Source organism: Carassius carassius, chromosome 49 (genome assembly GCF_963082965.1).
Source record: "Carassius carassius chromosome 49, fCarCar2.1, whole genome shotgun sequence".
NCBI classification, from domain to species: Eukaryota; Metazoa; Chordata; class Actinopteri; order Cypriniformes; family Cyprinidae; genus Carassius; species Carassius carassius.
The window spans coordinates 15,169,336-15,185,461 of NC_081803.1; the positions used below are offsets into that span (position 1 = coordinate 15,169,336).

General features: G+C 35.9%; 1 protein-coding gene across 1 annotated transcript; it reads right to left on the reverse strand.

The window, feature by feature from the left end:
* Nucleotides 1-794: 794 nt before the first annotated feature.
* LOC132132433 (protein yippee-like 1) lies at nt 795-16,020 on the reverse strand. Its single transcript, XM_059544801.1, has 5 exons — nt 15,546-16,020; nt 10,554-10,793; nt 3,340-3,383; nt 3,146-3,254; nt 795-1,920 (listed from the first exon to the last, which is right to left on the reverse strand). The coding sequence occupies exons 2-5, from the start codon at nt 10,659-10,661 to the stop codon at nt 1,831-1,833; spliced, it is 351 nt and encodes a 116-aa protein (XP_059400784.1). The 5' UTR covers nt 10,662-10,793; nt 15,546-16,020; the 3' UTR covers nt 795-1,830.
* Between the last annotated feature and the right edge of the window lie 106 nt (nt 16,021-16,126).

Sequence of the window (16,126 nt, forward strand, 5' to 3'; positions counted from 1 at the left end):
CTCGTCAACTCGAGTGCTTTCTGATTGGCTGTCAATGTTTTTATTGTTCACCAGCTGCAAAAAAAATAAATAATAATTTGTGAAAGTGATTCCAATAATATCGTTCCTCTGTGTCGTTATTGTTACAGTTGTGGAATCTACTATTCTCATAGAATTACAATGATTTTTACAACTTTATATTTATTCTTACTGTTATTGTCCTTAGCATGAACAGGCTTTAAAGGAACACTCTTTAAAAAAAAAAGTTTTACTGTTTTCGAATCCATTCAGCTGATCTCCGGGTCTGGCGGTAGCTCTTTTAGCTTAGCTTAGCATAGATAATTGAATCTGATTAGACCGTTAGCATCTCGCTCAAAAATGACCAAATAGTTTCTATATTTTTCCTATTTAAGATTTGAAACTCCTGTGACACTCCTTTTCTGATGGAAAATGAGAAGTTGAGATTTTCTAGGCTGATATGGCTAGAAACTATACTCTCATTCTGGCTTAATAATCAGGGAACTTTACTGCCGTACCACAGGTGCAGCAGGCGCAATGACATTATGCAGCGACTGAAAATAAGCTTATTGGAAGTTACCTAGCTGGGACTATTTTCAGGAGCTGCGTAATATCATTGCGGCTGCTGCACTCGGGGTTAACTCTTTGGTCGTTTTTGAGCGAGATGCTAATGGTCTAATCAGATTCAATGATCTATGCTAAGCTAAAAGTGTTATCACCAGACCCGAAGATCGTCTGAATGGATTCAAAAACTATTTAACTTTAGGGGAGTTGTAAAATGAGCCTATTTTAAAAAAAAAGTGGAGTGTTCCTTTAAATCAGAAATCAAACTCAGTTTGGTCAGCGTAGGTGATGAAAGAGTCTTTGGTTGTGCCAAGGCTTTTTATTTATGAGCCCCATCTGGATTATCTCGCTCAGCAGCCACATTTACTAGCTGTCAATTACTTTCTTCCAGAAAACACGTGGTGAGAAACTCTGGTTTATCACTTGATTTGCGATTTAATGGAGGGAACTAATGAGAGTGAAGGAAACATCACGGGTTGTGAAAAAGCCTCAGTTCTTTTTCTGACAGCTGCTTTTCTCAGCTGTTTCTGGGGCTAAAGACTTGGCTCTAGCTAATGTACGCGACCTGTGCCCTATAAATGGCATACGAACGCCTCATTTACTCCATAATCACATTCAAAAAGAGATCACAATCTGGAGAGGAAGTGTACATTGCTACTTCTGCTATACAAGGTCAAAGTAAGACCAGTGTGATTGCTACGGTTCACCATAAACGTAACGTCCCAAAACAAACAGATCAAATAAACAGATCAATAAATACATGTATTAATAAACAACATGCAAGTGAAAAAGAAAAAATAAAGACACAAAAGAAAAAGGGAAACAAATGGATGCCACTTCTGTTTTAGTACGTTTTCACCTCAGATGAGCTAAATGGGTTCGTCCTTCACCCTTCATTACCATGGATCCAGCCATTAGTTAAACCTGAGTGTGGGAGAAAACTGTGACCTTGGCCAGCACAGAGTAAAGCAAATGTCGTTTTGTGCCTTGATTTGCACACACACATACACACACAGACACACACACTCTTGAACTGAATTGAATAGGAAAATACTCACACATAATAGAAACACTTAGCTGGCACACATTTGTTCATACACACAGGAAATTTGTAGCGCTGCTGTTATGAACCTCACACCCTCAAGGTTTAGAGGTGTGTGTCAGCTAGATAGATTTCCAAGGGAGGAAGTTACAGCCAGGTAATGAAACTAATTATTCATATGCTGCATGTCTCTTTCCAGCTTTATGGGTGTGGGTAGATCAGGGTTTTCAGTCCCACCCATTGTCCTTGATCATGTGGGCCATCTCGATGATGAATTTGCCCTCCTTGTACTTCTGACTGCTTTCGAAGGCATGCTCCTGAGGGAAAGAAGAAGAGGGAGGGAGAGAGAAAAAGAGAAACAGTCAAGAGAACGAGCTTGTGGTCACCTCAAAGTCAAGATCCGCTGATCCAAAAATAATGGACAGCTGTTGGGAAGCTTTTCTGGATATGTAATATATGGTAAACCTTGCAAATGTAAGGGTAGTTTAACCAAACTGCAGGAAGCCATTCAGTTGCTATGACAAAAAAAATATAATAGGAAATTATATCTTAGAGCATACCCTGCCTGAAGTCCTTCATGATTTATGACATATTTCTTAAAAATATTTTTTATGATACTGAAAGATGAATTAAGGTTGTCATATATCAAAATGTAATGATTCATTTATGATTCAAAAACCCTTACTACAACATTTTAATAAACATTTTTTAAAAATAAACTACACGTAAAAACACTGATCTGTATTTAAAGTGTTAGGAAAATATAACACAATTATTATTTATATAATATAATATAATATTCGATTATTTTATTTTATTTTAATATTGTATTTTATAATAAACATTACTGTTCAAATGTTTGTGGTCAGGTTTTAATGTTTTTGAAACATGTCTCTTATGTATTTATTTAAGCACAAATACTGAATATTATTACAATAATATTACAAAAACTTTTATATTTTAATATATATTAAAATTCAATTTATAGCTACATTTTGTAATAACATTTCTTATTAATATCAGTGCTATTAATATCATGTTGCTTAATATATTTGTGGAAACAGGCTTTTTTCGGGATTGTTTGATAAACAGAAAGTTGAAAAGCATTTATTTGAAAAATAAATATTTTCTAGAATTGTATATATATATATATATATATATATATATATATATATATATATATATATATATATATATATATATATCACATTGTATGTCTTTTTAAAAATTTATTTAATGCAGCCTTACTGAATAAAAGTATTCACATCTGTTTAAATTTTTTTACTGAGCCCACATTTTTAAACAATAAAGTAAATACTGCATTTTACCTGATGGTTTCTCCATCTGACTTTAAGTAGAGAGATCACTTAGGTTTTTCAAAAGTGACAAGATTTCAAGATTTTCTGAAGTGCTTTTCACTTCTACCAGTCTGTTACAACAAGAAAATTTAAACTGTTTGTTCTTGGAAAGCATAAGGTACTCAAAGGCAGTCAGCAGTAGATTAGTGACCATAGTGTGTGTCCATAGTGATCCAGAACGTACGTATTTCCAGCCCAGAGTGGTTTTACAGTTCTCACAGTAGATATCGGCCACTGCGTGAAGACCGGTCAGCAGAACCCTCTCCTCTGCCGGGCCACACCCCACATTCACCCTGATTGATAAAAAGATGATGTCAAAATGTAAAAAAGAAAACCGTTCTTTTTTTTTGCATGGCTAAGATAAACCAGAGGACTTACACTGAGTTGAAGAGGTAGGCCCTGCCTTGACTCCCTTGAAAAGACTGCAAAGGAAATAAAACAGGAAAGATTACATTTCAAAATTGCCCCAAAACCCCCACATCCTAATAAACCCTGAATTGGCTGACATGTTTTACATATTCACATCAGAGTAATTCAACCTCATTTACTTGTATTGTGACTGCACAATCAGGTAATCTTTAGGAAAAATCGATTTTCCTTCACTGCTTGGCGGATAGGATTTCCCAGGTGTGATGTGAAACAGGGGCAGAGTCTTAATTCCGGTGTTTAAAAACAGGCGTGGATCAAAAGATCATTAAGGTGGTTTCATTTTGGTTGTGCTATACTGGATAGTGATGAAGGTGTATCTTAAGGCTAAATAACCTACAAGACCTGATTGAAACCATGACAACAATGGCTAAACAATACATTAAACATATGAACATAATGATAAACGCTTGTTAATTCGTTTTCTGTGAATCAGTTCAAAGTGCCTGTTTCAATCAATCAGTTCAAAATGGATTAAATGATTCTGTCAGATTCAGATTTAATGATTCTGATTCAGGGATTTAAAAAAAAATTATAAAAAAATAATTCTTCCTTGCCTCAAATATCTCACATTGATTTTTACATGAAACACTGGATCTATTTATTTGAATCTATTATTTTATCTATAAGTGTGTGTTTTAAATAAATTATTTTTTGTATTTAAGAGCTGCCAAAGTAACATGAAAACAGTAACATTTAATTCATTTAAATGTTATCTAAAAAAAAGTTGTAACATTTTTAAAAAACAAATAAGACGTATACATGAAAACTCTCAAATATATTTAAAATGTAAGGAAAATATATAAATATTATTATCAATTTATATTATTATATCAAACACACTACCTTTCAAATGTTGCGAGTTGGTAATATTTGAATGTTTTTGAAATAAGTTTCAATGACCACAAGGCTGCATTTGTTTTATAATAAAATAGTTAAAAGAGTAGTATTGTGAAATGTTATTATAAATTATAACATTTTTATATATTTTAAAATGTTTTCTTCTTTTCTTCTTTGATAGCATAGCCGAATTTTTAATTGAATTTCAATGATTTATTCAATGATTTAAATGAAAATGATTAAATATAATTCTTCCTTGCCTCAATTATCTTAAACAGATATGTTGCTACTTTTGGCTTGCATGAAACACTGAATGTATTTGGCTATGATAATGATGGTTCCTTACATATTTTTAGTGTTTTCAATTTTATTTTTGAATACATTCTTTTTGTATTTAAGAGCTGCCAACATGTTTATAAATATATTGAAAATGTGGTATTTCCATTTTGAATGAAGGCAGGTTACAGAGATTTTTAAAGCTACTCAAATGCTGGATCAAGCTTTTTTTTTAACAAGTTTCACTACCTGAAAGTTAAATCAAAATCACGAGCCTCTTATTGTGCAGAACTCTATTAACCTACTTTCAAGTGATTACAATTATTATGTTCCATTCTGACCTTTATTTAGTTCAGAGGGATTCGAACTAATTGAAATCTACTTATCATTTCAACCTCAACTCCACCCCAGAACCGCCCTCGGTGCTCTCGCTCCCCCTGAAACTCAAGTAAGCCTTGTCAGCTTGGATACCACTGGCTTTATTTTGCAAACACAGTATGTGAACAACTAATGAATGAAGCAAAGACAATCTTTTCTAATCTAAACACAGTGCATTGAAAACCCTGTCTGAGACAATCATGATATCAGACGACCAAAACCCATTGTGCAGACTTTAGTGTAGCATTATGGGTATATGTGGGTGTCCTGGATCATTTGCATTTACTACAAAGACGTGTTTACTCTACAAATTACTCTCAGTTCTTTGGCACACAAAAGCTCAAATGATAACCTGCTTCCCTTGATTGTGTGGCATGAACGTCAGGAAGCTAAGTGTCCCACATTTTGCTCGCACACACAATCCATGCACAGATAACTCACAAGCACATAGTTCACATTATGAATTAAAGATGTTATAAATAATCCTTCACACATATTTTTCCAGGCACGCAATTCATAGCACACACCTCATAAAAAGGCCACATACTGTATGGTGTTTTAAAAGTGTACCATTGGAGCAGTCGGTGGACAAGTTGTACAATTAATTTGGATTTATATGGTTTCATATATGGTTCATAAACTCAGTTTTTATCAAAATCCCTTTAAGACAAGTCATTTCACTCAGGGGCCATTTTTGAAATGCATCTCGGGCATGCCCCTCACGATTAGAATGCTCTGCAAAACATTGTCAAACTAGATAAACGAATTCCAACTTCATCCTTCAAAACTAGTATACCTGTTCACGGACAAATGCAGTTGCTTCACTACATAATTATCTAAGGTTTTTATTATTATTATTTTTTAATTATTATTTTTTTTTTATACAGTAAATAGATTGATGATGTTTGATGTTTTAATATGTATTTATGTAAATGCTAACCTGTGTTTCTAATGTTCTGTATTTATTTTAGCCCTAATTCCCTTTCCCTAAGTGGTCATTCCACTTGTCAGGCCGCCATTGTAAATAAGAACTAACAGTTACTAAATGGGTACACTGAATGGATAAAGTGCAAAAGATTGATAGATGCAAGTGAGTCAGTTGGATGTTACTATGGACTAAATCTTATGGAAATATAAACTGAAGTTTCCTGAAGGGGTAATAAGGTAAACCTTATCCTAGATTCAACAAATAAATCAAGATTATTTGTTATTAACTGACATCAGTTATATAAAATCTAATGCAAATGAGATCATCATAAACTGACAATACACACTAATGCCAGCGGTGTCTGGAAAGAAGTTTGGAAAGAGCCTGAGCTTAAGGTCCACATTTAGAACAGTGTCTTTAATTTTTTTTCTATGCATAATTTACTTTCCAAATCAGCTGCAGATTAACCTACACAATGTGCTGAAAATATGAAGATTGGTTATGCATTCATATATACAGTATTGAGCTTAATAGGTACGGTTGCATACATTGCTGTGTTACAAAAAGCACTCATTAAGTATTTACAGTTCTGTAAATGGATATGAAGAAGGTTTAATTGACATTGTGTCCTTTTTATGTTGATGCATGTGAAGATTGTGTCCAGGGCCGTCCTTAGGGGTGTGCAACTGGTGCGGCTCCACCAACTTCAATATTCCCCCTTGGTGACTGAACCAATACCATTTATGATTAATTTGTGTTACAGCTCCATTACTTTTGTCGTGTAGCTGGATAAACATAGAAGGTTGCTGGTTTGATCTCTGCAGCCACCACCACCAGTGTGTCCTTGAGCAAGGGTCTTTACTCAAGGTTGCTCCAAGGGAACTGGGGGTCCCTGTAAAAAGAGCACTGTAAGTCGCTTTCGGATAAAAGTGTCTGCCAAATGCACAAATGTAAATGTAAATAAATGTAAATGTGATTTTTGTAAAACCTTTTTTGTAAGTGTCTTGGCACAAATGCTCAATAAAGCTATATTTAACTATATTAATAAACTATAATATAAATGTGTAAGGATGAAAGAACCTGAATAACTTTGATCTCCCAAGAAATAGACAATACAAACATACACGTGCATCTTCGAGACACCCCACAGAGTGCAGGAGACCTCCTTCCCATCTGTCCATTTGTTTCATTTTAAATCCCTTTACCCATGCTTCCTTCTACTCAATCTGCTCAAAATGATTACATGAAAATGTCAATGCAAGTGAACTAACAGTCATGCCTGGTATCATTTGAAATGTCTCAGTGCAACTGGTACAATGGTCTCAATCTTACAAAAGTACACTAAAAGATAATACAGATCATAAGAATTAAGAGTCAGTTTAAGTCAGTCAATTAATGGAGTCAGATTAAATAATAAAATGGAGTCAGATTTGAGTTTAGCCTAAAATGAACAACACTACGTGCTGAAAAGACCGAACACGCAGGAAACCTTCATCCAGCACCGGATACCTTCCTTGGACCTAGTGCATGGACTTTACAAATGCATAAATATATTTCATACAATTTTAAAGGGCTAGTTCACCCAAACATATAAATTCAGTCATTATTTACTCGCCTCCACACGGTTCAATCCCGTTTTTTTTTTCTGAACACAAAATGTGATTTTGGTCAAGTTTGTCCTGGTGGTTGCTGGTTTCTGTTTATACAGTATCAGTCAATGGAGCCTGACTTTCAGAAGCTTCATGACATTTTTTGATGATGCTTTTGAAGCTTCTGAAATTTGGGCTTAGAAACCTGACCAAAATCACGTCCTCAATGTCTTTTGGTCTTTCTTTAGATGCTCTCGCTGGCTCAGATGGGCAGGTGTAGTGTTGGAGCGTCTCATCCATGGCACTAGACCATTTCCAGGATGCTGCTGTGGACTCCCCATCCTCAGTGCACACACCAATCTGTGGACATTTCAGATCCTAACATAATACAAAACAGTATCAAGAAGAAAAGAAGTAACAAAATGATCTTACTTTATATTTTTGTTTCAGGTTTTCCTCTTCTTTTTCCCCACAAATGCCGCCGTCACCTTTCCTTGCAGGCCCTGCTCCACCACAAAAGCTCTGCAGCAACAGCACAGAAATCAAGAAATTACAATAATTAAAATAAACTACAACTCAAGATTTAAAAAGAGGTTTTATTAATTTCTGTAGTATACTCACTCAAAGCCTTTGATGGCAGCCTTCCTTCATAAGTCACTCTGCACCGGGTCTCATCTGTGCCTGTAATATCCAGAAAAGACCTCTGTGTTTTATCGGCTCAATACTACATTTACATGTTGAGGTAGTTGCTGAAGTATTAACTCACTTTTTATCCAACTCAAATGCTCCTCAATTTATCAACTGTACTTATAGGCAAATGAAATAGATAACTCCTGTTTAAATACTTATGGTTATTTACATCACTTACATTCAGCTAAAGCAGTGTTGACAACAGTGAATTCTACTACATAATTGCACACATACATCACTTAGATGTCTATTTCATGACTATTAGATGTACTCATCTGCAATTCTTATCAAACATTCTCATGTTAAATAGACATTAAGTAAGGGTCTTTAAGATGTATATGGTGTTTTTGGTTTTTTATACTCACATTTGAAAACACCCGCATCGCTGTTCTCCATCCTTTGCAATTTTGAAGTATCCTCTCCTGTGGCCTACCGGGATAGAAAAGTGTCCATCGGACGAGCACTTCAGAACCTGGGCTGAAGCAGTGGGACATCCATGGATTTCTAGCCTACTCTTTTATGAATACTGAGGTTTCGGACATGATACTCTTTTCACATACTCTTTTTCTTCTACTATATAGTAGCTAAGTAGGCATATTCGAATGCAACTTAAGTATACGCATGTCCGAATCTCATGAGAAATAGTACACTACGCAGGTAATTCTCACCTACTCTACTATGAATACTAAGGATGAGGAAATACTTATTCGTTCGCCTATTTGCCTACTTTATAGTAGGGAAGTATGTGGTTTCAAACACAGCGCACATCTTTATGAATAGGTTACTGAATCAATGACTCGATCCGTTCAAAAACATGAATTCATTCATTAACAAAACACTATGTTGCTGGGAGGAACACAATAGCTCTGCTGTGACTATTTTTGTTTGCGAAGTTGAGCAGAAGTAGTCAATATTGTAAGTCACTTAATTTTGACTTCTTGATTATTGAATACTATTGAATAAAATCAGTGTAACATTGAGATCATGTTGACATTTGGGGAAACATCTTAGTCGTGTAATGTTGCTTACTTATAATTTTTTTTTTCTACCGCAGTGAGCATTTATAACTTTGTGAGTTACTTTGTGTGTGCTGTTGCTCTCATTTGTTTTTTATTTCTGCATAAGTCTCTCTTTATCTCACTTGCAAGCCTCATCTAACACAACATAAACACATTATCAATCGCCGTTTACAATGAATGCGATAAAATCAGAATCATTCTCGTGCAAAAAATTAAAAGGTGTCAGTGCTTCCTGAGTAATGTTTGTTATTAAGGTGTTAATAAGGCTTCTTGTCAGGTCAGGCAAGTAATATTCTCTCTCACTGGTCTTTAAAAAACTACTTGTTCCAGACAAGCATTAATCGAGCCCTGTGGCTCCCCACTTTTTAATTTGGCCCTACAGGTATAACAAATTGCAAACTTTGTGTTTTCTTCACGCACAGTGAAGAACTTCCACACCGACAACATAAACATTTCGCATGTGGATGTGTAACAAAAATGACCGGTTTGGAATCGGCAGATAGACCTTACTTGAAATATAAATCTTTTGAAACATTAAAAATTGTTTTACTTTCGCTTTAGATCAATTTAGTGAGTCCTTACTGAATAAAAGTATTCATTTCTAAAAAAAAAAACTTGAACTGTATACAAAATACATACATAAAATGTAATATACATAAAGGTGATGAATTTAGGATTGACACAGAGTGGTTGAACTAGTTATTGCAGTCCAAATTCAAAATATTGGAGAGGGGTTTTTTCACCCAGCCCCTCCTACTCAGACTTTACACACACACAGGTAGCCAGACTGATGACGCACTTGATGATGAATGAAATTAAATATGCTGTGTTTTCCAGCCAACTGGCAACCCGGGGTGCTGTAATACAATTGGGTAAACTGGCAGTGGGCGGGTTTCACAAACCGAAACAAAGACAGACATTCTGGCCCGGGACGCACATTTTCAAAGGAGAATAACTGACTGTACCATTGTTTTTCAGATAAACAAATATGTTAACTTAGCATGTTTCTTAAATATCTGCAAACATATTATGGTATTTTTATGCTTTAGTAGAGTTAAAATCTTATATACAGCACCTTTAAGCTCATTTTGCAGATACATTTTGACAGTTACAACTGAAACTGTCAAATCTGAAAAACCCAGTGTTCACATAGTGTTTCATAACCCTTTAACCCTTTAAGAAGTCCATTAAAATAGATTGTAAAGAACAGTTTTTACAGAACATACCGATTGTTTAGCTGACAAAACATCTTACAGAAGACTTTCAATTGACCAAAATCCATAAAACAGTTAAAAAAATTACTAGGACCTTTATATAGTGCATGCAAGTGTATAAAATTCAATCTCTCACGGCCTCGTTTCAGCTGCGTAAAATATTATGCGGTGTCTAACCTGATTATGGTCTATGATTAAGTTAAAGGAGCCTAAAATAGACACTACTGCTTACCTTTGAGATGAGCTCATCATGGTTGGCCAGGTGCGCTCGGCAGTGAATGCAGCTGTAGGTGCGATGACAGTTGGGCAGGTAGGCCTGAAAGGTTTTAGAGCGCGTCATGGCGACCGTGGCTGGAGAGACAGAGTGGGGGCGGAGCAGAAGGGGCCGCTCGGCCCAGGACAACTCACAGGAGAAACAGTGGAGCACGCAGGTGAGGGCCGTGGTGAAGCTTCAGGACAGATGAGAGCACACCTGTGCAGAACACACACAATTATTTAGGAAGATAACTAAAAAAAACATTGGTCACTTCTTCTGAATTGTACTAATATTTCACAGCATGAATTTTTTTACCATACTTCTTATCAAATAAATGTTATCGGTTCAAAAACCTAAAAAAAACTTTTGACCAGCAGTGTAGGTAATTCAGAAATCATCATATGCATGACACCGCTACCATAAGAACATTAACATATAACCGCATGCATTTACATATCAAAACACGACATATTGAATTCACACATTGTAGTCTTTAAAACGCAGCTTCAAAAACAGTCAGTTTAACTCTTAAGTACCAAAGAGAGAAAACCGTCATGATTTTTTTTTCTTTTACAAAACAAGCTAGACATGTTGTAGCTAAGTAAAAGAATGTATGAAGATATAAAAGGACGAATAAATATTCAATAAATCATACAGTGTATTCATACATTTTTGGTGTCAAATGATGCAGATTGATGTGAAATGATGTTGAAAATGGAGTGTACGTCAGCGAGACACAAGAACACAGCAGACGTCATTCACAAGAACACGGTGCAAATGCAAGCAAGCAGGCATGAATCAGAGCATCTGTGAGCTGTTGTCTGACAGCTAACTGGTACTGCGTTCATCCTGCCCTCGGGTTAGAAGGGGGGTGCGCTGTATGACAGGCGGCTTTTTAATGCAGAGAACTGGATACCTGCCAATGATGTGGGCTCAAACACAGAGACAGCTAGACAACCAAACTTTTAGAGCTGGTCTTTGCTTGATGGATTCATCCCTAAAAAAAAATGTGGTTAGATTATAAAACAAATCCATATAGACAAAATATTGAGCTGTTCATGCATTATATTTCAAGGCATAATTTCATTTCTGTGAAAACGAGACCAAACTTTAGATCATCGTACACTTTTATTCATATTTTCCCTATATTGCTGTGCTACAATCTTATAGTTTAGGTCAAATTAACTACTTTTATGGTGCTTTGTTGTGTTTTTTTTTTTATTAACAGCCTCTGGTCATCCTATTTGCTTTCATTTTATGGAAAAGACAGTGTGAACATTCTAAAAATCTAATTTTTCAGATGTCACCTGAACTCAGTGAACTCAGCAAATTGAATTAGACAACTCATAAAAGGCTGTAACAAGTAAGGTATCCTGGGAAGCTTTTTGCGATTCTGTGATTATATTTGCTTTGGCACAGATGCAGATACAGAGAGTATTCTAGTCACCAACGTGAGGCTTAAATTTGGACTCTCCTTGGCATAATTAAGCATCATTGTGTTCACTCTGACATTAGAAAAATGCAGTAGAATTTGGCCAAATGATAGAGCAGCATTATTTTCAACATAATTTCCTCATGCAATTTCAAACACAATTATACATGATCGACAAAGGACAGATACGTCACTGGTATAAGGCTAATTAAAGGTAAAACAATTATGGGGGAAATTTATGGAAGATGCAAAGGTTGGAATTCATTTGGATCTCGACAGATGAGATGAAGATAAACGGTTGCCGCCAGTACTGAAGCCATAATCACAGAAAGTGGGCCCAATTTGTCTGTCTGCTTTGTGTTTACCATTTCAAATGAATCTGGAGCAGACCAAACACACACATAATGAAGAGATCTCATTCATCTAATGTCCAAACATGGCTGGTCTTCCTTCTTCTGACCTCACAGTGGACGACTTGACAAACAAATCTAATACAGACTGTATCTAACAAAACCAAGACTGCAATTATGGCCGGATATCAGGAGAAATGCATTTCCCTTAAAGGAATAGTTCAGGCTAAGGTCATCACTCTGCAGTGAATGGGTGCTTCAAGCTGAAAGTAGCAAGAGGGCATTTAAACAGACAAGGAACCCCGGACAGGTGGCGAATAGCCCCTCGTTCCCCCCAGTCCCTCACATAATACACAGCAGGCAGCTCCCATGTTAGAATTTCTTTTGCCGTCCTTTGAAATCTGTCAGCACAAATTAAACAGCTCCTGTTGCGTACACACATATGCTGTGATATAAATACCCATGAATGGGCAAAGCTACTTAAGGCAACGGTGTTGGAAACGGAGTAGGTCAGATGGAGAGACGATGGATCCAGGTCAGACAAGTATGTGTGGGTGTCAGTAAACCAGCTTCTATGTAGGCCATAGTAGATGCCACCAGACTGAGAGTGCAGATGGCAGCACCAGCTCAGCACCTCTGTCAATCATATCCTTGAAAACACCAACAGCTAAACCAAGGCAGAAAATGACAACAAGCCTGTGTCACTGGCTAACTTTTTGATAACAAAACAGAACACAATATAAATACAGCATGAAAATACATGAATACATGAAATAGCCACACTTTAATTTAAGTGATGTAGCCCTCTGAGAACACTTGCCTATGCATAGCATGTTTCATAAAAATGAGCAATAATGTAAGTGTATTTTAGGGCTGCAACTAACGATTATTTTGATAATCGATTAATCTGTCGATTATTTTTACGATTAATCGGTTTATGTACTTATATTTTAGTTTTTTCCATTTTTTCCCCCCAAGTAAATTATTAATAAATGGTCTTTATCCTTCAGCATAGATTTTTAAGAGATTTTAACCATTTTGCACTGTCATATCCTAATCAAAAATATACCTGGAGTTGTTTTATTGTGTTAGTAATCCTTTGTCGAACTCTTCTGCAATCAGAACCCTGACCCATACTCTAGCAAATTTCACAAGGAGATTTAAAATAATGTTTTCACCATGGCAGTCCTTAGAGCTCCTAAAGTAGTTTAACATCCCGAACGAAGCTTATTAAGGAATCTTTCAGAACATATTTTCACGAAGAATAAGGATAAAACAGAATAAAATTGCAGTGCATTGTATTTTATTATTTACTGGGAAACAGCTTTATAGCTTTTGCTGTGAAATTGTAAACAATCCTTCGAATAAAGTGCCAGTGGCATGAAACCTGAATGGAAATCACAATTTAAAGTAAAATTTATCAGAAGGTTGTCCAGAAAAAAAAATTGGACAGTCACACACAAAAAACCTGCTGTGTGAAAAAGAGCAGTGAATACTTAGAAAAAAAGTGCATTTCAAATATCTTTAAACATTTACCTCTCTCATTCAGTCATAATTAGGCTGCACGACTGAATTTTGAACTGGTAAACTACAAACTGATCACAGAACATGTTTGTAAAGCTTTAAATGTTAACTGTTAAAAAGCAATGTTATCAGCTTTTACGACTAAACATTTGCAAACAACATTGTACTGGAGAATCTGCACAAATAAAAATCTTAGGGGCCGTTCACATATCGTGCCTAAAAACGCGTGGAAAACGCTAGGCGCGCCGCTTTCTCCTCCTTTCCAAAGCGCTCGTGCAGAAGCGCCCCTGAGGCGTCTGCCTTTGATAAGCAACCATGACGTGCTCTCTCCTTGAAGACGCGGAAATTTCAGCAAAGGATAAATGGATTTGCAGCTCAAAAAATCGCTTGCAGTAGCTCTGCTACTAAATTTATTTTAAAATGGAAATCCATATACAACTATGATCAGCTGTTACTTTCATCTTGACTGAGCTTTTAACGTTGTTACGGGAAAGGATGAAGCTGATTGGTTAGTTCTTGTCACATGACCCGCGATGCGCTTGCAGCATTCTGAAAAGTTGAGATGTTTTTAACTCGACGCGGTGCGGTGTTGGAAATAACGAACTTGAGCGCGCAAAAGACGCGATATGTGAACATCCCCTTAAACAGTTCAGTAGTGCAGAGTTTACAGGTTACTCTTCTTTTTTGAAGGCTCAAAGTAAAGTACTCCCAGTCTCCCACATCCCGCTAAATGCTGCAGAGACGCTGTTCGGGAAGCACGTGACATAAAACAAGGCCAGCTATTGGCTATTCGCTACTTCTCCTGCTGTACTGGCTGAGTAAAACCTCCGGTGGCTCATTACTGCCACACTTTGGTCACCGCAGATTTGAAATATGCACGAAATGAGCCGCTTATGGCAAATAAAAGTTATTTAGCAACGAATCGATGACTAAATTAGTTGACAACTATTTTAATAATCGATTTTTATCGATTAAATCGATTCGTTGTTTCAGCTCTAGTGTATTTGTGCAAGTGCTGAATAACATAAAATGCACAATAACCAATGATCTTTTGGAGCCGCTTGCAATGTAAATGTTAATTAAATGGTTTATTATGCAATATGAGCAGCATGAAAGCCTTCTCACTATTTTGTAAGCCATTTTCATGCTTTTTCATGCAAAAAAACATGTATTTGAAAATGAAAAGTTTGCTTTAATTTGCAAAATATAAATGCACTTTTGCCTTAAAAAAAAAAAAAATCATAGTTAAATTCCTAAAATAAAATAAAAAAAACCTGACAACATACAACTTGTGCTCAAAACAGATTTTTTCCCCCTTCTTTCTTCTCTTAATGTACCAACATTTGCTGGTATTGTGTTAGTGGCATATAATTCTATAATAGTCTAGATTTAAAGCAACACTTTCGGAACAGTTCTAATTGTTTACATTTTAACTATGCAATGATGCATTCTGTATATATAAAGTTTAAAATCCAGATTAGGATCTATCACTGGCACTGAGATCCAATCTACTACTAAAATATACATCCTCAGAATTTACCAGGTTAATTTTTAGTGCGCGGTCATATATTGGAAGATAATAAATAACAAACGCAATGTTTTAAGAAGACAAACTTCCTATAAAAGGTTGCACTAAAACTATTATAACTGAACTGATGTTACCTTAGAATGGAAAGGTATCGCGCTGGGTCAAGCCGTCTCCCTCTTTAAAACTGCAACTTGATGCAAAACAGCAGGCGACCATTCCTCACAAAAACAAAGTTTTCAGGTATCTTCAGCAGCCACGCTCCTTGAGAGCAGCGCTCTGTAAATAATACAGTCCAGTTGCGCATCTGGCCTCGCCATACAAGTTCCCAATATGATTGACAGCCAGGCCAGCAAATAGATGAGACAAAACGGCCTAGCAACAATAAGCTGATTGGCCAACCTAAAAAGTGGAGGAACCAATGAGCGAGCGCTGAGGATATGCAGGCAAAAAACATAAAAAAATAACAATGTTTTATGTTTGTGATGTTCTAGTTGGATAAGTAATAAAAACTAAAAGGGAAAGCAAGTCTTAAATGACTTTACATTTAAAAAATATGAAATACCTATAAAATATTAGAGTTGTCACTCTGTATTTTCTCACTTGAGAATGTCAAAGATATACCAATTCATAATCACTAAACAGCGCCTCTCTGTGTCGTTTTTAAGAGCAATTTTATGTAAAAAACATAAAAACAAACTGTAATAGACTGATATCT

What these genes read in the sequence shown, in the direction of transcription:
- LOC132132433 (XM_059544801.1), bottom strand. Translation starts at nt 10,661, where the DNA reads ATGACGCGCTCTAAAACCTTTCAGGCCTACCTGCCCAACTGTCATCGC. An exon ending in ATGATGAGCTCATCTCAAAG is followed by an intron (nt 3,384 to 10,553) that starts GTAAGCAGTAGT and finishes TTTCCTTTGCAG; the next exon opens with TCTTTTCAAGGGAGTCAAGG. An exon ending in GCCTACCTCTTCAACTCAGT is followed by an intron (nt 3,255 to 3,339) that starts GTAAGTCCTCTG and finishes TTTATCAATCAG; the next exon opens with GGTGAATGTGGGGTGTGGCC.